Source organism: Carassius carassius, chromosome 37 (genome assembly GCF_963082965.1).
Source record: "Carassius carassius chromosome 37, fCarCar2.1, whole genome shotgun sequence".
NCBI lineage: Eukaryota > Metazoa > Chordata > Actinopteri > Cypriniformes > Cyprinidae > Carassius > Carassius carassius.
In genome coordinates, this window is record NC_081791.1 from 5,092,849 (window position 1) to 5,116,683 (window position 23,835).

Genomic DNA, 23,835 nt, shown 5'->3' on the forward strand with positions numbered 1-23,835 from the left:
GTGTCACCCAGCGTCCAGCCTCGGCCGGTCATCTGAGGACGCTGGTTTGTTTGTGTTAGAGCCGCTTGTGTTTTTATTGAGGTCGAGTCCAGAGGAACAGCAGACTCATCAAGGTTGTTAAGTGAATTCACCATATGTTTCAGCTTAAACTCCAGAGGGGTGTTAAGTAGTACCTTATCTTGCTCATGCTCCTCTTTAACACCCCACACCCCCTTCCCCTTCACACCAACCACTCACTGGCTCTCAGCCATTTCCCTTTTCAGCTTCAAACAGAAGCCTTAACATCTTTATTATAATGAAGTTTCCACAAATTATAACACCAAGAGTGAAACGCCTAAAGAGTGTTTAAAGACAATTGCCTTTTATAATTTTAACAGAAAAATAAAAAAGCCGGTATGAATACTGTACAAGTACTGGTTGAAATGAACAATTAATATAAAACAACGATAGATTCAGGAAGACAAGGCATTTTATTGTGAAATACTGTAAATATGCTTTTTGGAAGTAAAAAGAATGAATTACCTTCTAATTTACATGCCATTCAAAAGTTTGGCTAGATTTTTTGTTTTAAGAAATGTATATGTTTATTCAACAAGGATGCTTTAAATTGTTCAAAAGTGACAGTAAAGACTTTATTAACATTACAATAGATTTATATTAGATTTTTTTTTTCATCAAACCTTAAATATCAAACTGTTTTCAACACTGATAATAATCAGAAATGTTTATTGAGCAGCAAACCAGCATATTAGAATGATTTCTGAAGATCATGACAATTCAGCTTCGTTCACAGAAATAAATTACATTTGAACATATATTGTATTTGACAATATATTATACTTCCACAATATATTTCACACATTACAGTTGTTTCTGTAGTTCTGATCAAATAAATGTAGCCTCCGTGAACCTTCTTTTAAAAATATTTTTTATAATATCACCAAACATTTGAACTAGTGTTTAGTCTATGTCCTGTTACTCACAGTAAAATATTATAATTAGTCAAATATTAAAATAGTATTCATATTTATAGTTTTCAAATGATGTGTTCTGTGCAATAACTGGGCAAAATAATATATATTATTCTTTTTTATTTTTTAATTGTACATCTTCCACATTTAAAGCCTTTTATCGCTAAAATAATTTATATAATATATAGGAATGTTAGTCTGTTTACTAACAATTCAGCATTTACCTTGTTTATTTTACTTGAATCACAGCTATACAAGACATATTTCTCTACTCAGTGTCTCATAGCAGCAATCATCCCTGTTTCAGACACACACACACACACACACACACACACACACACACACACACACACACAGATCTGATGCTGATGGAGTCACATGACTCAGACAGGGCGAGTGCTGAATGAAGCTGGAGCGCTGCTGGGTGTAAATGCTCTTTTCATGACTGTGCTGAGTGAGTGTCTGTCTCTCCAGAGCAACACAAGGAAAACATCTGTTCTCAGCTCGGGACATTTCTGTGCTTTATGTGCTCCCCTGTGTCCAGGTCAAGAGATCACGGCACCCTGCTCGCAAAACACAACCTGTGGCTGTTTTCTAATGTGTACTGACAGGCATAAAACACAGCAAACTATGTGATCGCCAGTTCAACACTAATAGTATGTGTGAGATGTTTTGGACAAAAAAAAAAGAGCTAATGCTTGTACTGCAGTCAGAAAACAGACAGTGTTTCACATTCATAATATGTGTAAGTGTCCTGCATTGAAAGAGCAAATAACAGAATAACAGCAATACTATAAATAAACAAAGCTAAAAGCTTGTCAAGACAAACTTCAGCATTATATTACTGTATATCATGTGGTGATATGTGATGTGAGCGGTGAATGAGAGGATCGAGCATCAGAGGAGCATTCAGGACAGGCACTTTTGTTCAGAGAAGTGGGTTGATTTTTAGTCACACACCCGCTGAGCTCCTGATGTCCTGCGGTGTCCATGCTGGAAATCAGTCTAATGTGTGTCCTCTGATCCCGGAGATGAAGGACAGATAGCAGCTTGTGCTCCTCATTGTTAAATGACTTGCATTGTGCTTTGTGTCAAATTTAAGCGTGTGGATTCTGCCCTTTGTAGGGGTGACCGGGGCGAGTTGTCTCACGCTGAAATTGTGTAAGGCTGTATTTATCGTCTAGTCACACAAAAGCATTTTCAAAAGCAGTTTTAAATATCGGTTTTAAACTGTAGACTATAATAAAGGTACACTGCAAATTATTTTACTGAGTAGGCTAGTAAACAAAAGATTGGACTGCATGTCTAACACGAAAATAGCCAAACATCTGTATTGACGTTTAATTCAGAGTATTAGGGTGACTGTTGTTCATAAATGGCAAGACAAGGAAAGTTTTCACAAGTGTTTTTTTATTTTTATTAAATAGGATAACCTCTCCAAGGAACAGTTTTACAAATGCATTTAAAATGATCAAGCAATACTTCCACAACCACCAACATTTAACGCTGCCAAGCAATGCATCTCATTACAGTAGGTCTTTCAATCAGATCTCCTTATCCAATCTTTTTTAGTTTAATAGCCTGAATATAAATGTTTTGAGGATATAAGCTGGATGCTGTGGTGTGATTCCCGTGGGCATCCTCCAGCAGGCGGGGTCAGTCAGTGGGTGTTCCTGGGGGGCGTGGACAGAGCTCAAGTCCCGCCCCCTCTCACAGCCTAGCCTCATTTAAAAAGACTGATCTGGGCAGAATGGCAATAACCTTTCCATCTGCTCCGAGCTCAAAGATTACTGGACATCTGAGGCAGTCTGTGATTCTGTAGGGATTCACACTACAGCTTCTCCAGACACTCAGTCTAGAGTTCATCTAAAACCTTCGCTGGAGTTTGGGGAGGATCTTTACAAAATGCCACGGTCATTTCTTGTCAAGAAATATTTTTCCAACAAGAAGCCAAACTACAGTGAACTGGAGAGTCAAACTGGTGAGTGTGCCGAGAGATATTTGTTAATGTTTGTTACAGTAAACAATATCAGTAGACCTATGTCAAATTAAACAGCTAATGTTTAGTCAAAACTTAGTGAGCAAAAATCTCAGCATTTTCATATTTCCAAAACTTACTTTTACCCCCAGTTTCACAGACAAGGATTAAGCCTAGTCCTAGACTGAAGTGTAAGTCTGAGCTGTTTCAGCTGAAAGAAACTTGCACCAACTGAAATTAAAATATATCAGTGCCTTTGTTGCATACCAATAATGTTTTTTATTTTTTATTCTTTTTAAGGCAAGTTTATAAAAAATACTTAAATGCCCTATTTAAATATGGCTTAATCCTGGTTTAGGCTAAGCCCTCTTTGTGAAACTGGGCCTTTGTTATGTAGTTTTTATAATATAAGGCTACTCTAAAATAGATTAGTGACATTTCTTTTCCTTTTTTTTTTATTTTACTTTTTAACTTTTTCAATATGGCATCTACACAAACTGCAGTATGTAATTTAACTAACTGCTAAAATGCATCAACTGTAGTATTTCACAGTATTTAATTTGATTAAGATATCTCATAAAGTGAGTCATAGCTCCCTATTTGGAGTATGAAGTAGATATTTGGTAGTTACTAACCAAATGTGACCCTGGTCCACAAAACCAGTCATAAGGGTCAATTTTGTGAAATTGAGATTTATACGTAATCTGAAAGCTGAATAAATGAGCTCTCCATTGATGTATGGGTTATTAGGAGGATAATATTTGGTCGAGATACAACTATTTGAACATCTGGAATCTGAGGGTGCTAAGAAATCGAAATATTGAGAAAATCACCTTTAAAGTTGTCCAAATGAATTTGCAGCAATGCATATTACTAATTTCTTTTTTATATATATATTTACTGTAGGAATTTACAAAATATCTTCATGGAACATGATCTTTACTTAATATCCTAATGATTTTTGGCATAAATGGAAAATCAATCATTTTGACCCATACAATGTATTTTTGGCTATTTCTACAAATATACCCCAGAGACTTAAGACAGTTTTTTTTTGCTCCAGGGTGAGTGTGTTTTTAATAAACCAGAAGGAATGGAAACAGAAAAGTTTTACCTAAAACAATATTCTGAAACATTTCATGTAGTCCAGCAACCATCTAAACAGGCATCTTGTCTCTCCCCAGACCAACGCTATGCTGTCTTCCCACAATGCTTCCCTCTGGATGACTTCCCCACCAGAGAAGGTGATTCCGTGGTGCCCACCTATCCCTCCATGCTCGTGTGGACCACCAGTGCCTTACCCCTTACCTTCACAGCGGTGTCACCCAGCATCCCCTCTCCTCCTGGGCCTCTGGACCTTAGCTCTCAGTCCAGCTCCAGCAGCAGTGGAGAGGAGGACGACTGCCGTACATCTGACCCTCCCAGCCCAGACCCCGCCGACCGCTTCCAGTGCTCCCACTGCGGCAAGACCTGCAGCAGCCCGGCCGTGCTGTCTCTCCATCAGCTCACGCACTGCACCGCCAGCCCACAGACGCTCACTACTGCTGCAGGAGCCACCAGCACAAGCACCAAAGCGGCCTTCCACTGCAAGCACTGTCCCAAAGAGTACAACAGTCTGGGTGCGCTCAAGATGCACATCCGCTCACACACGCTCCCCTGTGTGTGCACCACGTGTGGAAAGGCCTTCTCCAGACCCTGGTTACTGCGAGGACACATCCGTACACACACCGGTGAGTGAGCGGATGCATTGAGGCTGTTAGTGGTGCATGCAAAGTCAACCCTTAAAGGGATAGTTCACCTTCAGTTCAGTGGTCACCATTGACTTGCATACTGTTTTTTTCATACTATGGAAGTCAATGGGGACCAGAAACTGACCATCAAACTTTGAAGTATTGAAGTTAGGTATGTAACTCAACCTGCACTGTTTGTGGCATGGACACAAATGATAAATCTTGTACTATCAATCACCAAGCCCCAAATAATGCAGTTTATCAAGAAGAGGCGTGCTATTACTTTTCCAAGCCAATGGATTTAGCATTTGCATTTGGCAGACAATAAAACTGGTGATAAAATCCCAAAAAGTATATATAATGGAGATTAAATAATAATCAATTTTATTCACTTGTTTAAATTAAATTATAGGCACAATTAAAACCAGGGTATGGATTACAGCTCGGTTGCAACTAAAATGAGGGAACAAATCAGTATAACATGGACACAATTTAACCAAAACCAATAAATGAATTAATAAATCAATAAGCACAAGTTCTTATATCATTTCTTTTCTTTCACGTCATGTGGGGCTCTGTACTTGAGTTAAAATGGTACATTTGTTATAGTCTTTTATTTCATAGTCTTTTAAATTGATGAACTCGGTAACTACTGCATGATACTAGAAGGATAAATGTGAGGAATGTGGTGAAATTACCTTTAAAAGTGACAAGGTCCATAATACCTGTAGAAATAACATCCCCATTCTTGTCAATGGCAGTTGCTTGGCTGGTACATCTATCAGCAGGGGCTAACCAAGTAAAACATTGACTGTCTGCATAAAGGACTCCCAAAAAGACTTTAATAGAAAGGATTTTATAGAAACCTAGGGATGGACTCTTTTAAGCAAATACCTAGCTAAACCCAACCTAAAATAAAAACAAAAAACAACAACATATCAGAGTATCATGAGTTTTGAAGGTTCACCTTTTCTTGCAGAATCGTATTGTCTATATTTCCTGAATTGCATATAGAGTTAAACTGTGTGTGTATGCTAAAAACTAAATTATCTCTCTTTTTTTTTTTAAGGTGAACGTCCCTTCTCATGCCCCCACTGTAACCGTGCGTTTGCGGACCGCTCAAACCTGCGCGCTCACCTGCAGACCCACTCGGAAGTGAAGAAGTACCAGTGTGGAACGTGCTCTCGTACCTTCAGCCGCATGTCCCTCCTGCACAAACACACCCTCTCCAGCTGCTGTCCGTCTGCCTAGAGCCCATCACTCCATGTTGAGCTGGGACGGGTTTCAGCCATAAGTGAATGTTTGGACTCATAGAGAATGCTGTTTTTGAAGCATAAAGTGCCTTATATTTGCTTCCACAAGCCAAAGGAGAGATGCTATCTTTCTTCCAGTGTTAGTCTTACACACTTTCACACACAGTACAGTAGCAGCCTGTTAAATGTAGACTGCAGATTTTTGTCGTGGGAAGGAGGCCCACAGACTGACTCTCAGTGGAATCCCAGGATGCACCTCGGTGCCGGCTGGTCCAGGACTGTGAGGGGGCAGCTGCTGTAAAGCGTGTGTGGTGAGAGGTCATCTCTCACCAAGATCTCCACAGACGTGCAGGGATGTATGGGGACAGCTGTTGCAGCGCAGGCCTGTCGACAAATGCATTGGCTGTGTCTCTAGACTGATGGTTTAAATAAGAAGTTCAATTAGACTCTGCAATTTGTCTCTGTAATCATAGCTTCGAGGTATTATATCAGCTGGCATCTCCTGAATGTTGTTATATTCATGACTGAATAAGGTGTCAACAACACAAAAAGAAAGTCATTGGGTTTTAGATGTTTTTCATGTACAAAGCTTACTCCATCTGAACTGAAGGGAATTTGCAGGATCAGGAGAAAGGTCTTCCATGAAGCCTATTTTTTCCAAAGCCACAATGATATATGAAGCTGCCTGTCTACATATTGTTTATATGTTGGACGTATGACACAAACCAAATGTGTTTTAGTGTATTTCCACTTGCTGTTTTTTTTTCAATAAATAATTTTATGTTGTTTGTTTAACAGAAACGTGTCTAATTTGTGTATTAAAGGAATAGAAAACATGCTCTAGTAGTCTAAGCATTTTCAGGAGTGCATTTTCAGAAGTTTTATGAGTCAAACAGGCTAATATTCGGTCAGATCTTTCTTTCATATCATTCATGCATTACATCACTCCACGTTTAACATCAAAGCTTGCAGAATTTTAAAAGACTGTTGAAAAAAGAAATGTGAATTATTCCTTGAATGCATGAACGTACATCCAAGGGTCTCTGAATAGATACGGTGCAATAAATATAAAAAGTCCCTGTCTAGACGCAGTCAGATATTTTGAGTGATGGTCAGAACACCTGCACACACTTTTTCTGCTTAGCCTAACGCTAATACAACACTAACCCAGTTTAGCTGACACATGGTCAACAAATGTTCGCGTCTGAGACACTGCAGGTGGAAAAAGACCAAAAGGGAGGCAGAAGACTTAGAGGAGCACCAGAGAAATGGGCCAGTCTGCACCATTAAGACCAGTGGATCCAGCTCTTAGCTCCAGAACCTCAATCTGTCAAACAGATAGATACGCCCTCCCGAGGGGACATTTAATAAATGTGGGAAATGCCAACAATCTGTGCTTCCAGTGTAGCCAGAGTTTTGAGGTTTTAGGTTTTGTAACCCTCCTCCGCAGCTCACCCTTTCTCTAGGAAGCTGAATCCACAAAGCCCTTGTGACCCGCGCTGACGCCAACCAGTCTTGCTAGAGTAACGATGCACTTCCTCTGCTGATTTGAAGGCTCAAAGCTGTGGGATTTTGGTGGGAGAAGCTAGCTGTAGGGCGAGGGCACGCTTAAAGGGATATTCCAGGCTGAACGCAGCTTAAGCTCTATCGAAAGTATCTGTGGCATTCTCTATCTACAACATCTGTGACCACTAAAAATGCTGTACTCCTTAAGTACAGAGCCCAATACATGACATGCTGAAAAAAAAAAAAAATGGGGGCACGAATTAAGAGTTTGTTCCAACAATTTATTCATTTGTTCTCTCATTTTACTTAAATTGTGGCCTTATTTTATTAATCCATACTCTGATTTTGTTCAGTGTTGTTTTAATTTGTTCTCAGTAGTGTTAAAATGTAATCTGGATTACGTAATAAAATCCCAAAATGTATTATTTGTAATTGTATTATATTGCATTTTAAAATGCCAGGAATCAGATTACAGTTACTTTTTATGGATTACATGATTACATATTATTCACACAAGGGCAGTAAATGATTCATAATTAATTGATTCACCCAGTTCTCCCAAAAATCCCAGTTTGGGAAACCCCCGGAGTAAAGTGTTTAATGCACTTCATGATACTGATATCAAATAATGGAATATATTTTCCTTTTGCCTTTTTAAAAATATCATGTGATACTTTTAAAGGTGCCATCTGTCATATCTGGCAAAAAAATCAAGTCATACTCCACATTCCATACCAGATGGGGGCAGTATGCCTCAATAAAGTGAATTCTACCTTCACAACAACCCTAGAGCCATAGCCGAAGCCTAAGAGGACGTTTTGCCTCCAGAGGAACGTTGGGTGATGTCAAGTGATTTTGAAACATGCTCCCCTTCACCTTTACCAGTGAATATGTTCATATTCGTTTTGTTCATATTACATTGAGTTGTAAATACACATTATTGGAATTAAATTAATTTGACAGACAGCATTCTGTCAACATCATTGGTCAACATCAGACAGCTGATGTTGACCAAGCTAGCGCCAACCAACGTAACCAGAGCTGCCAACTCTCAAGCATTCACCGTGAGACACACGCAATTGACTCTTTTCACACGCTTTCACGCCACACATCAATTTTCTCACGTACAGAAAAACCACGAAGCAAAGAGGATACGGAGGCCAACAGACTAGACAGAGCAGGTTACTTATGATATAAAAAAATGGGTTATCAAACGCAGCTACGGTTAGCCATCGCTAACATTAGCACGTTTCTAGAACAGCCTTCGATACATTTCTATGTTATAACTTTCCGAAAAAAAATACACAAACATATAAAACAAACTTCTAGCGAAATACTAACAGCATCTAACTTACCAATCCAAAAGAAATGTTGCAAGTTCGGTGTCGGACCTCATTTCTTTCAAGTCCATCAGTTGGTTTACTCTGTTGTTTACTCTGGTTCGGCTCCTTTTCTTATCGGATTTGATTTGTGATTCCGAGCGTGGTTGTTTCCCTGTAGCGGGTGGTGGTCTCTTGCCAAGGGCTTAAGTCACATGAAGTAGTGGGCTGTACTTTCCACATGATTGACATCAGGTATAAGTACGCCCACAAGCCGTGCGAGTTATTCGTGTTTTGCAGGTTGGCTGGTGGTTATGTTGCCCGCATACCGCCTCCCATGGCCGAAACTGGTATTACGACACCTGTCGGGCCGGGGCTAGTAATGCTACTGCTAATTAAGGTTGATATCTCTGCAGCACTATAACTTTACATTTTTTTAATGACATTATCGCCCTTATTTCTTCTCATACTTTTGATGCGTGTAGGTCATTTATTGAATATTTTTAGCTCAATTTTTGCACATGGCACCTTTAATAGTAAGTGTTAAATAAAAAAGTAATCCAAAAGTAATCTAAAAAGTAGATTACAGTTTTCATCATGTAATCTGTATTCAGTAACAGACTATAATTTGTAAGTAATCTACCCAGCACTATCCCTTGTTTTAGTGAAATTGTGGCCATGTTATAAATTTTTTCCAACATGTCATGTTTAGGGCTCCGTATTTGAGTTTAAAAAGTTTCTTACATTCAGTCTTTCATCTCATATCATGGCCATTTGAACACTGTGGACTTGGTAACTTTTGAATGATATGTGCCAGGATAAACAACAGGGACATAGTGTAAGCTCAAAAAGCCTATAATACCTGGAGAAAGCTTTCAGTTAACACTCCCAATTCTTGGCTGGTATTACCAGCAGGTACTAACCAGTAAACCCTTTACATAAGGATTGCATGAAAGACTGCTTACTTGAATTAAATGTTACCAACAGGAAAAAAAAAAAAGAAAAAAGTTTGCATTCATCCAGCAAAATAGGTTCTGCCACTTCAAAAAGACAATTTAGACAATTTTGCACTGATACAACATTTATGTACAGAACAAATATAAACAAAATAAATTAATAAATAAACAAATTCTGTTGCCTCATAGTGTTATTACAGTAAAACTAAAACTTAAAACTTAATAAAAAATCATTGTCAATAATTAAAATAAAGCTGAAACATAAGATGTAAACATTAGCTGAGAAATGTTAACTGAAAAAAAAACTAAAATAGTTAAGTAATTTATTTTATTTTTTATTTAAACTAAAATTGAGTTTAAAATATTGAAACTGAAATACTAAAATGACAAAAACCTAAATAAATATTAGTCAAAGGTATATACATTTACATTTACATTTATTCATTTTGCAGACGTTTTTATCCAAAGCGACTTACAGATGAGGACAGTGGAAGCAATCAAAAACAACAAAAAGAGCAATGATGTATAAGTGCTATAACAAGTCTCAGTTAGGTTAACACAGTATACATAGCATGGAATTTTAAATAATATAATATTATTAGCGGCAAGGAACCGAAACTCCATCGGTGACAGAATGGAGAAAAAAACCTTGGGAGAAACCAGGCTTAGTTGGGGGGCCAGTTTTCCTCTGACCAGACGAAACCAGTAGTTCAATTCCAGGCTGCAGCAAAGTCAGATTGTGCAGAAGAATCATCTGTTTCCTGTGGTCTTGTCCTGGTGGTCGTCTGAGACAAGGTCTTTACAGGGGATCTGTATCTGGGGCTCTAGTTGTCCTGGTCTCCACTGTCTTTCAGGGATGTAGAGGTCCTTTCTAGGTGCTGATCCAGCATCTGGTCTGAATACGTACTGGATCCGGGTGACTGCAGTGACCCTCTGATCTGGACACAGACTGGATCTGGTGGCCACGGTGACCTCGGAACAAGAGAGAAACAGACAAATATTAGCGTAGATGCCATCTTCTAATGATGTAGCAAGTACATAGGTTGTTATGGGAAGTGTTTCCGGTTCCGGTTTACCTAATTAATGCAGCCTAAAAATCCTTTAACGGATTTGGATAATAAAAGCATATTAGTATGTTATGTGTATGCCAGGTTAAAGAGATGGGTCTTTAATCTAGATTTAAACTGCAAGAGTGTGTCTGCCTCCCGAACAATGTTAGGTAGGTTATTCCAGAGTTTGGGCGCCAAATAGGAAAAGGATCTGCCGCCTGCAGTTGATTTTGATATTCTAGGTATTATCAAATTGCCTGAGTTTTGAGAACGTAGCGGACGTAGAGGATTATAATGTAAAAGGAGCTCATTCAAATACTGAGGTGCTAAACCATTCAGGGCTTTATAAGTATTAAGCAATATTTTAAAATCTATGCGATGCTTGATAGGGAGCCAGTGCAGTGTTGACAGGACCGGGCTAATATGGTCATACTTCCTGGTTCTAGTAAGAACTCTTGCTGCTGCATTTTGGACTAGCTGTAGTTTGTTTACTAAGCGTGCAGAACAACCACCCAATAAAGCATTACAATAATCTAACCTTGAGGTCATAAATGCATGGATTAACATTTCTGCATTTGACATTGAGAGCATAGGCCGTAATTTAGATATATTTTTGAGATGGAAAAATGCAGTTTTACAAATGCTAGAAACGTGGCTTTCTAAGGAAAGATTGCGATCAAGTAGCACACCTAGGTTCCTAACTGATGACGAAGAATTGACAGAGCAACCATCAAGTCTTAGACAGTGTTCTAGGTTATTACAAGCAGAGTTTTTAGGTCCTATAATTAACACCTCTGTTTTTTCAGAATTTAGCAGTAAGAAATTACTCGTCATCCAGTTTTTTATATCGACTATGCAATCCATTAGTTTTTCAAATTGGTGTGTTTCACCGGGCTGCGAAGAAATATAGAGCTGAGTATCATCAGCATAACAGTGAAAGCTAACACCATGTTTCCTGATGATATCTCCCAAGGGTAACATATAAAGCGTGAAGAGTAGCGGCCCTAGTACTGAGCCTTGAGGTACTCCATACTGCACTTGTGATCGATAGGATACATCTTCATTCACTGCTACGAACTGATGGCGGTCATATAAGTACGATTTAAACCATGCTAATGCACTTCCACTGATGCCAACAAAGTATTCAAGTCTATGCAAAAGAATGTTGTGGTCAATTGTGTCAAACGCAGCACTAAGATCCAATAAAACTAATAGAGAGATACACCCACGATCAGATGATAAGAGCAGATCATTTGTAACTCTAAGAAGAGCAGTCTCAGTACTATGATACGGTCTAAATCCTGACTGGAAATCCTCACATATACCATTTTTCTCTAAGAAGGAATATAATTGTGTGGATACCACCTTTTCTAGTATCTTGGACAGAAAAGGGAGATTCGAGATTGGTCTATAATTAACTAGTTCTTTGGGGTCAAGTTGTGGTTTTTTGATGAGAGGCTTAATAACAGCCAGTTTGAAGGTTTTGGGGACATGTCCTAATGACAATGAGGAATTAATAATAGTCAGAAGAGGATCTATGACTTCTGGAAGCACCTCTTTCAGGAGCTTAGATGGTATAGGGTCTAACATACATGTTGTTGGTTTAGATGATTTAACAAGTTTATACAATTCTTCCTCTCCTATGGTAGAGAATGAGTGGAACTGTTCCTCAGGGGGTCTATAGTGCACTGTCTGATGCGATACTGTAGCTGACGGCTGAATGGTTGCAATTTTATCTCTAATAGTATCGATTTTAGAAGTAAAGTAGTTCATAAACTCATTACTGCTGTGGTGTTGGGAAATGTCAACACTTGTTGAGGCTTTATTTTTCGTTAATTTAGCCACTGTATTGAATAAATACCTGGGGTTATGTTTGTTTTCTTCTAAAAGAGAAGAAAAGTAATCGGATCTAGCAGTTTTTAATGCTTTTCTGTAGGATATGTTACTTTCCCGCCAAGCAATACGATATACCTCTAGTTTTGTTTTCCTCCAGCTGCGCTCCATTTTTCGGGCTGCTCTCTTTAGGGTACGAGTATGCTCATTATACCATGGTGTCAAACTGTTTTCCTTAACCTTCCTTAAGCGTAAAGGAGCAACTTTATTTAAAGTGCTAGAAAAGAGAGAGTCCATAGTTTCTGTTACATCATCAAGTTGTTCTGAGGTTTTGGAATGCTAAGGAATGCTAAGGAATTTGGATACATCAGGAAGATAACTTAAAAAGCAGTCTTTTGTGTTAGAAGTGATGGTTCTTCCATACTTGTAACAAGAAGTAGAATTTACAATTTTGGCTATATGAATTTTGCAAAGAACTAAATAATGATCTGAGATATCATCACTTGGCTGAATAATTTCAACACCATCAACATCAATTCCATGTGACAGTATTAAATCTAGAGTATGATTTCGACAATGAGTAGGTCCTGAAACGTGTTGTCTAACACCAATAGAGTTCAGAATGTCTATAAATGCTGATCCCAATGCATCGTTTTCATTATCAACATGGATATTAAAATCACCAACTATTAAAACTTTATCTGCAGCCAGAACTAACTCAGATGTAAAATCACCAAACTCTTTAATAAAGTCTGTATGGTGCCCTGGTGGCCTGTATACAGTAGCCAGTACAAACATAACAGGGGATTTATCATTAACATTTGTTTCTTTGGATAATGTTATATGAAGTACCATTACTTCAAACGAGTTATACTTGTAGCCTGCCCTCTGAGAAATCCTGAAAACGTTGTTATAAATTGAAGCAACACCTCCACCTTTGCCTTTTAGACGTGGCTCATGTTTATAACAGTAATCTTGGGGGGTGGACTCATTTAAAATAATGTAATCATCAGGTTTTAGCCAGGTTTCTGTCAAACAGAGTACATCTATATTATGATCAGTGATCATATTATTTACAAAAAGTGTTTTCGTAGAAAGGGATCTGATATTCAATAAGCCAAGCTTTATCATTTGTTTATCCATATTGCTTCCGTTTTTTATTTGTTGAACCTCAATTAAATTGTTAATCTTAACTTGGTTTGGACGTTTTTTGTTTTTTTCTAGTTCGGGGAACAGACACAGTCTCTATAGTGTGATATCTAGGTGAAAAAGTCTCTATGTGCTGAGAATTAACTGACCTCTGTGACGGGAGGCAGCTAGCAGACGGTCGGTTTAGCCAGTCTGTCTGCTTCCTGACCTGGGCCCCAGTTAGTCAAGTATAAACACTAAGACTATTTGCCATATTTCTAGAGAGAAGAGTGGCGCCACCCCAGGAGGGATGAAGACCATCTCTTTTAAACAGGTCAGGTCTGCCCCAAAAGCTCGTCCAATTGTCTATGAAACCTATGTTATTCTGTGGGCACCACTTAGACATCCAGCCATTGAGTGATGACAATCTGCTATGCATCTCATCACCACGGTAAGCAGGGAGGGGACCAGAGCATATTACAGTGTCTGACATCGTGCTTGCAAGTTCACACACCTCTTTAATGTTATTTTTAGTGATCTCCGACTGGCGAAGTCGAACATCATTAGCGCCGGCATGAATAACAATCTTACTGTATTTACGTTTAGCATTAGCCAGCACTTTTAAATTTGCCAAGATGTCAGGCGCTCTGGCTCCCGGTAAACATTTGACTATGGTGGCTGGTGTCTCTATATTCACGTTCCGTACAATAGAATCACCAATAACTAGAGCACTTTCATCAGGTTTCTCAGTGGGTGCATCACTGAGTGGGGAGAACCTGTTTAATGTTTTGATCGGAACAGAAGAGCGGTGTTTTGACCCACGACTACGCTGCCTCACCGTCACCCAGTTGCCCTGCTGCTGGGGCTCTGTTTCCGGAACCGAACAATGTACAGGAATCCCTGAGCTAGACGCATCCAAAGCCGTATCTAGAGCCCTAACATTTTTACTGTCCTCAATTAAAGTTTGGATGCGTGTCTCTAATTCTGAAATCTTCTCTGTCAGCCTAACTATTTCCCTGCATTTATCACATGTGAATCCCTCATCAGCGACAGAGATAGATAAACTGTACATGTGGCAAGAGGTGCAAGAAACAATGATAGGAGAAGCCATTACTCACCGTGCTTGATGAAAATTCTTACTGCGGTTGTTTGATGAACTTGTGAAAAACTGGAGCGAGGGAGAGGAGAAAAGAAAAAAAGTGTTAGAGATCTTTACACATACACACACACATACTGTACAATTGCATAATTAATGAAAAGAAAATAGAATATAAAAAGATTAGAAAGGTAGTTAGATTTTTTTAAAGAATAGAATTAGAATAGTGAGTGTTAAAGTTCGAGGGTCAAATAAAGATGGAAGAGATGTGTTTTAAGCCGATTCTTGAAGATGGCTAAGGACTCAGCTGCTCGGATTGAGTTGGGGAGGTCATTCCACCAGGAGGGAACATTTAATTTAAAAGTCCGTAAAAGTGACTTTGTGCTTCTTTGGGATGGCACAATCAAGCGATGTTCACTTGCAGAACGCAAGCTTCTAGAGGGCACATAAGTCTGAAGTAACAAATTTAGTTAAATGTGTGCAGAGCCAGTGGTAGTTTTGTAGGCAAACATCAATGCCTTGAATTTTATGCGAGCAGCTATTGGAAGCCAGTGCAAATTGATAAACAGAGGTGTGACATGTATTCTTTTTGGCTCATTAAAAATTAATCTTGCTGCTGCGTTCTGAATTAATTGTAAAGGTTTGATAGAACTGGCTGGAAGACCTGCCAAGAGGGCATTGCAATAGTCCAGCCACAGAACAAGAGCTTGAACAAGGAGTTGTGCAGCATGTTCCGAAAGAAAGGGCTTGATCTTCTTGATGTTGAATAAAGCAGATCTGCAGGATCATCAATCATAACTCCAAGGCTTCTAGCTGTTTTTGAAGGAGTTATGGTTGATGTGACTAACTTGATGGTGAAATTGTGATGAAACGATGGGTTTGCTGGAATCATAAGCAGTTCTGTCTTGTCAAGGTTGAGTTTAAGGTGATGGTCCATCATCCAGGAAGAAATGTCTGTTAGACAAGCTGAGATGCAAATAGCTACCGTCGGATCATCAGGATGGAATGAGAGGTAGAGTTGAGTGTCATCAGCATAGCAGTGGTATGAAAAGCCATGTTTCTGAATGACAGAACCTAATGATGCCATGTAGACAGAGAAGAGAAGTGGTCCAAGAACTGAGCCCTGAGGCACCCCAGTAGTTAGATGTTGTGACTTGGACACCTCACCTCTCCAAGATACTTTGAAGGACCTATCTCATAGGTAAGACTCAAACCATTGAAGTGTGGTTCCTGAGATGCCTTTTGCCAGTAGGGTTGATAGGAGGATCTGGTGGTTAACCATGTCAAAAGCAGCGGACAGATCAAGCAGGATAAGTACTGAAGATTTGGATTCCGCTCTTTACAGTCTTAGGGCTTCAACATCTGAGAGCAAGGCAGTCTCAGTTGAATGTCCACTTCTGAAGCCAGATTGGTTGCTGTAAAAGGATGTTTTTGTGCTTGAGAAATGTGGAGACTTGGTTGAACACAGCTCGTTCAAGTGTTTTTGCAATGAAAGGAAGAAGGGAAACTGGTCTGTAGTTCTCTAAAAGAGATGGATTGAGGTTGGGTTTCTAAAGTAGTGGAGTTATATGTGCCTGTCTAAATGATGAGGGGAAAACACCAGTGTGGAGGGATGTGTTGATGATGTGAGTGAGTGCAGGTACTACTGCAGAAGAAATGGCTTGAAAGAGATGAGATGGAATAGGATCAAGCGGGCAAGTTGTAGGGTGATTAGAAAGGATGAGTTTTGAGACTTCTGCCTCAGAGAGTGAAGAGAAGGATGTAAATGAGTGAAAGTTTGCTGTTGATATGAGCTTGACTGATTGTGGTGTGGAAAATTGTGTACTAATGTGTTTAATTTTATTAATGAAAAAAGTTGCAAAGTCGTCAGCTATTAGAGATGAAGCAGGAGGGGGAGGAGGAGGACAAAGAAGTGAGGAAAATGTTTTAAAAAGCATGCGAGAGTTAGACAAATTAATTTTGTTATGGTAGTATGTCATTTTAGCAGTGGAGACATTAGCAGAGAAAGAAGAGTGACTGATACATATTAAGGTCAGTAGTATTTTTGGATTTGCGCCACACCCTTTCAGCAGCTCTAAGCTTAGAACGGTGTTCGCGTAGAACATTAGATAACCAAGGGGCAGAAGGGGTGTTACGGGCTGGCCTGGAAGATAAGGGGCAAACAGTGTCTAAACAAGATGTAAGAGTGGAGCAGAAAGTATCAGTAGCACTAGCATCCAAAGATGCAAACAGTTAAGGGGAAGGAAGTGAAGATGAAACCATTGTAGAAAGCCGGGAGGATGAAAGTGTGCGTAGGTTACATCGAAAGATGACATGTGGAGGGGTAAGTGAAGTGTCAGGGACCATGTTGAGGTTAAGAGTGAGGAGGAAGTGATCAGACGTGTGCAGTGGAGTAACCAGAACATGATCAGTAGAGCAGTGTCGTGTATAAATAAGGTCCAGTTGGTTGCCTGATTTGTGAGTAGCAGTAGTTGACACTCGGTTGAGATCAATAGAGGCAAGCAGAGTGTGGAAATCGGCAAACAGACATTCTAGATGAATGTTGAAATATCCAAGCATAACTAGGGGAGTACCATCCTCAGAAAAGGTTGAGAGCAACACAGCTAATATATAGAAATATATATTAAAAAAATTTAAATAACAAAAGCACACACAATTACTAAAACGTTAACTAAAATTGAAATGAAAACTGAAAATATAAACAATAAAGCATATTCAAAATAAATTATTATAAATAATGATAACACCACTGTATATATGCAACACATCTGATGTGTATAGTAGAAATGACAAAAAACGTAACCAAATTACTACACTTTTAACTAAAATTACAATAAAAACACAAAAGCTAATTAAAAATATCAATAAATACTGTAATAGTAGAGAAATAATCCTAAATAACACTGCTGTAAACTTTTTCTTTTTAAACTGAGGTATGAGTCAAATTGTTTTCTGTGGTAAATATTTGAGTTACTCATTTAAGGTAGTTTTCATACTGTGTTAAACTGTGTATGTTTGGGTGTATGTGGGCCGACATGCTCAGATATGATTGGTGCTCAGTAGACAAAAGTCATTTGGGCTTTCGGTTTTTGATGTGGTTGGCCTGATCTGGAGACATACATGGAGGATTGAGCGTCCCCTCAGACCCTCGGAGTCATGTTCACACAGAGATGACAACTGTGTGTGGGCGGCTGGATGGATGTCAGAGGGTGATGGCATTGTCTTTCAACCCTTGAAGCAGAACGAATCTGCAAGAATGCCCCGTAAAGTAAAAAAAATGTCTCCTAGTACCTGTGAGCGGGAGAGATAATGTGTCTGTAATTGACGTGGGTGCAGTGTGGTTTAAGTTGCTGTCTCCTCTTTTTTCCTGCTGGAAAAAACATATGTGAGGGCCCTTCAGCTGCATATATTATATATCTGACAGTAATGAAGACCACATTTGTCAAAGCCTGTATTGCTGCATGAAGTATACAATTCAAGCTAATTTGAAAGCCATAAGGTGCTAATAGAAACAGTGTTACATTGGCCAAAATACTCCTATAGTTGATCTAGTTTAACCTCACTTTCTCCTTTCTCTTGGTCTTTTGTTCCCTCCTTTCCTCTCTCTGGGCTGAAGGAGCCCATCGGACTCAGGAAACGGTTTGTCAGTCACATATAAACACTGGCCTCGCTGCAGCGCTGATAAAAAACATCTGAAGCATCTGGATAGAGAGAAGCGTCCTGCTAGCTGCAGCTGAAAATGACAGGAATAGTTTTGGCCAGAAATAAAACGCCTGTCATCATTTACTCATCCTGAGGTCGGTCCAAACCCAAATGACTTTCTATGAAACACAATTGGAGATTAGACAGAATTTCCCTATTTTCCACAGAGTGGAAACTAAGAGAAGAAGATCCAAGAAGCACCATAAAAGTATCATAAAAGTGGTCCATATGGTTCATACATTGTATTCCAAGTCATGCGACGGCTACGTTTGAGGTGCTGGTTCAAATTTACGTTATTCACTGATCATTTTTGATCATTTTGACAGGCTAGAACCAATGACATAGTGACATCAATCCTGCCTCAGTGTGTCTTCTTGACATGTTTAATGACAAACATTTCACGACAATTTAAATGTATGATAGCCTTGTAGTTGAGACTTCTATAGTTTGAGTTTGACCATGGGCTGAATGACATGATTTTTTCTTTTGGGGTGAAGGAAGTCGAGACCAAGACATGAAAATATGTTTTGAGACTTAGACTCGAGATGGACTACACACTATCATGTAGGTTTGAAGTGATAATTTTTTGGGTGATCTCTAATTCTCTAACCTCATGTGTTTTGGGCCATTTACACACCTCTGAGATCAGTTTTAGATTTGGAGACTAGATAGTTGAAGTGGGAGAACTGGTTATAGATATTCAGTGCGGCATGTCCTGATTTTGTTGCATTCCTAGGTCAACATATTTTGCTGACCCTGGAACAACATTTTACTCCAAAAATGTATCCTTGATCATATCAACACACCTAAACCTAACCTTAACCATGAGTAGTCCCTAAAATCAGAGGAAATGATAGATGAATGACACTGATGTACAAGCACCAAACAGTGATTTTAAGCATAAACTTCACAATATCTATAAACTGGTTCTTCAAATCTGATTGGTTAATCACAATGTTGTTCCAGGGACAACAAAGATGTTGTCCCAGGAACATGTCTCACTTGGTAAAATCAGGTTCTGCATTCAGTGCGAGGGCCTTTGGCCTGGCTCTAGTCTCTGTGTTTGGCAGTGGCTCTACATTGCCTTTAAAAGGGCATATTTGAGGAGTGATGTTCATGTCTTTTCATGTCTGAGGTGGAGGTTTAGAGAACTGAGTCACAGGGATCATGTTTGAGCCAGGAGCTGTTATGATGGTTTGGATTACTAACAGAGTTCTGGGTGACTGTGCTCTTGTGTGGGGATTACCCACATACTTTGGCTTCCAGCTTTCTTTCTCCAACTTTCTTTCTTTCTTTCTTTCTTTCTTTCTTTTCCAGATGTAACTCTTCCCTTGAAGCCGCCACTGTTCTCTTCATCTGACCTGTCTCCTTCCCCTTCTGATTCTGTTTCCTCAAATGTTCCCACTCCTCATGATGAACATGAATTATGTCCTAGCAGGTACATATCTGTCATCATTTACTCACCCCCATGTCATTTTTTAAACCTGTATGAATTATTTCTTCTGTGTTGCGCAAATGAAAAATGTTTTAGAGTCCAAATGTGATTTAAACTTTTATGTTTCAAAAAGATATTGTGAAATTAATTTATGCAAGTAAACTAGTATCTTCAAACTGCAGACGATGTCACCATACACTAAGACTATATCAAATATATCAAAACAAACATCAAATGTCCTGTGGTTTGGTCACGTGATGTGTGAGAACCAATGAGTTTTGATGTTAGTTGACATTTGAGGTTTGTGTTGCCATATTGAACTATTCCAATGTGGTGACCAATTCAAATATCATAATTACTGTATTAATTTCAGTCTAAAGCTTTTTGCTCACTGTCTGAAATTTTTGTATGCATTTTTTCGTATTCATCATCGTAAAAATTTGGTCAAATATGTATTAATCAATCAGTTGTGAAAAAATTCACAAAACAATACAAAATGGAGTCTTCAGGCAGAGAGGATGATTTAGTTGTCCTCTCTCTTCTTGGGTAAAAGAGGAAATATTTTGGGTCCATCTAATGCTGAGATTGTATAGAGAGGAAGGAGAGTTTCCCCTCATCAAGAAGCTGCGAGATTCAAAGTTTACTACAGGATTTTGATGCTTTGGTAGCAATATTAGAGCCACATATTTAAAGGAAGACCAACAATTTCCATGAACCAATTCTTCCCTATTAGGCTGTATGTCTAAGGTATGGACACGCATCAAACTGTGTCATTGGAAAGGTGCGTGCCAGGCATTGAAACCAGTGTACAATTTTGGCTTTCATTTCTACAGTGGCTCTGAATTGTCAAAACACCCCTGAAAATGCTTGCTATGGATGTGAAAAAATGCAGAAAATCTTTCCCGATACAATTACAATTTTTTTTGTATGATGGACGAACGTTTCGGAGGCAGTATGTAAACATGCTTAACACAACGCAAGGTCGTATTGATTTTTTTAACTGTGAAAATTTCAGACTCAGTGTGCAATGACCTTAAGTTTTTTGAGCTTTGATCATCAGATCCATTGCAGTGGTTCTCAAATACATTCCCAGAGCAGCAGGTTTTTGGGGGCTATAGGCATGTGGTTGTGAACCACTTAGCAGGGAGCTAGGATGCTGGAGCCTTTTTAAATATGCTTTGACAGTGCAATTTAAACTTGCAATTAAAAAATGCATAATTCATCCAGGCCTGTTCGTCGAGATCTACCTTCCTGCAAAGCTCAGCTCCAATCTGGCAAACCACCAGTCAATTAGGATCTCCAGGAACATTTGATAATTACAAACAAGTGTGTTGGAGCAGGGTTGAATCTGAACTCTTTAAACAGGAACAGGAATGAACACCCCCGACCTATGCCATCCAGGGCTGGGCTCCATTTTTGATGCCTTTTCCTCATTAACTTGGATGTACTTCATTGATTTTTTTGCATGAGTGCACACTACTAGTGGAGCCATTGCAGTACGCTGAATTGGAACGCCCCAAGCCCTTATGAATTTGATGCTTCTTTCTATGTTTATTAAGGTATGCTTGGTCTGTTTTAAATATTTAGAAAAACAATTAATATACTTTGCAATGCACTTCAAAATGGCAGCAGGAAGTGCTTAGGTAGGTTTGTGAGCTTGTGTCGAAAAGCGAAGTGGAACCCTAAGCTTCAGTCCCAACCCTGCTCCAACACACCTGGCTGTTGTTTTCTAGTAATCCTGAACACCTTGATTGTGTTTGTTGGGTTTGATTAACTTTGGAGCTAAACTCTGTATGAAGGTAGCGCACAGCTTCAACCCACCTGCATGGAAGTTTAGTGATCCAACGAGTGTGTTTGGCTGGTTTAGATGTGTTTAATTGTGCTAAACTCCAGAAGGCGGCTCTCCCGGAGAAAAACCACTTTTCATTAGTACCAATCAAAATGTGAGTGAAGGGGACAGACGGTAATGGCGCCTTTCCACCGAGTGGTACGGTACGGTACGGGTCGGGTCTGTTAACCATGATTTGGCTAGCGTTTCCACCGCCAACAGTACCCTTACTTGATAGGCATGGTGTATGACGGAAAGTAGCTTGACGTCATTCGATCGCGCGGGAAAAGGAAATGGCGCCTCGTGTGTTGTGTCTTTCCCCTTGCGGCACGCGCAAATGACGATTCTCTGTCAACCAATCAACGTTCTGCAGTGAGTCTAGCTCCACCCTTTAGTACCGTTACACTGTGCTAGGTACCCCAACGGAAGGGTACCCAAAAAGTGGTACGGTACGGTTCGGCTTTTTGGTACCATTCTCAACTTTTGGCAGTGGAAACGCAAATAAAAGGGTACCGACCCGACCCGTACCGTAGCGTACCACTCGGTGGAAACGCGCCATAAGTGTGGTGGTCTAACAGTTTAGATTTCGGCAACCTTGAACAGAGAAAAACAGCTGTTATACAACAGCAGCACACTGAAATCTGGTGTTCGTGGTTTGAGGCCCAATTTAAGAATCTCTGCAAGAAACAAACAAATTATGTCACATTCACAATTACAGGGAGACTGAAGAGAGTGCAGGAAATTAGATGCATGTGTAACAACACAAGAAAGGAGAGGAGGGAGAGAGAAAACATTTAAGAGATGGTAATGAAAGAAGAGAAGCATTTACAGAAGAGTGAAAAGTCAAGAGTAGCATTTCCTGTTTATGTTCATGAGCAGAGATAAACAGCACGGTAACACACAATGCCAATAGTGTTGTATTCATTGTGCAACTGTATTATGACTTAACATTTCTGCATTTGACATTGAGAGCATAGGCCGTCATAGTTCCTAACAGATGACAAAGAATTGACAGAGCAACCATCAAGTCTTAGACAGTGTTCTAGGTTATTACATGGAGGGTTTTAGGTCCTATAATTAACACCTCTGTTTTTTCAGAATTTAGCAGTAAGAAATTACTCGTCATCCAGTTTTTTATATCGACTACCACCTTTTCTAGTATCTTGGACAGGAAAGGGAGATTCGAGATTGGTCTATAATTAACTATTTCTTTGTGGTCAAGTTGTGGTTTTTTGATGAGAGGCTTAATAACAGCCAGTTTGAAGGTTTTGGGGACATATCCTAATGACAATGAGGAATTAATAATAGTCAGAAGAGGATCTATGACTTCTGGAAGCACCTCTTTTAGGAGCTTGGATGGTAAGCAAGGCAAGGCAAGGCAAGGCAAGGCAAGAGGAACATACACAGATCCAACAATACTCTGAACATAACATTAATTAACAAACCAACAGAGGACTTCTTCTTCTTCTTCTTTCTTTTTATTGGCGGGTGGCAACCGACATGGGCTTCTTCGGGTCAAAAAAGACCGAAACCATGTACGTTTTAAATTTTTAAATTTTTTTGCTTCATCGGAGGGGGATGAAACTTGGTGACTTTTGTTGTATTACCTATGTGAACACACAAAAAAATCAAGGAGATGATTCTGATATGTTAAAGGGTCGTAAAAAAAAATTGCACACTTAGCTTCCTACGGGTCAAAAACGACCCACATAGGAAATGAATGGGAAATACAAGAAAATCCGAAAACTCAGAGAAACTTTGGTGGTACAAACTACAGATCAGCCACTGTGCAGAAAAAAAGTGTACAGCAATGAAGGGGTGACACTCTAAAACATCAAGAGTGCAAATAAGACACCCTCCCCCCCACACACACACACCCACACACACAAACACACACACACACAGAGAAATTAACTGGTAAGACTGAAACAGCAAATTTTGCTATATTTTACTATATAATCATAATAACTCCAAAACTATAGCAAGGAGAGTCAAAAGGTAGGTATCGTTTGAAAGAACTCTTTTTAAATTTTTCAAAAATATAAATTAGA

The 23,835-nt window shown here is 39.3% G+C and overlaps 1 protein-coding gene across 1 annotated transcript; it reads left to right on the top strand.

Annotated features, from left to right (window-relative positions):
- Positions 1 to 2,705: 2,705 nt before the first annotated feature.
- snai1b (snail family zinc finger 1b) lies at positions 2,706 to 6,439 on the top strand. The gene is made up of 3 exons (XM_059526979.1): positions 2,706 to 2,952; positions 4,134 to 4,679; positions 5,749 to 6,439. The coding sequence occupies exons 1-3, from the start codon at positions 2,877 to 2,879 to the stop codon at positions 5,928 to 5,930; spliced, it is 804 nt and encodes a 267-aa protein (XP_059382962.1). The 5' UTR covers positions 2,706 to 2,876; the 3' UTR covers positions 5,931 to 6,439.
- Positions 6,440 to 23,835: the final 17,396 nt, after the last annotated feature.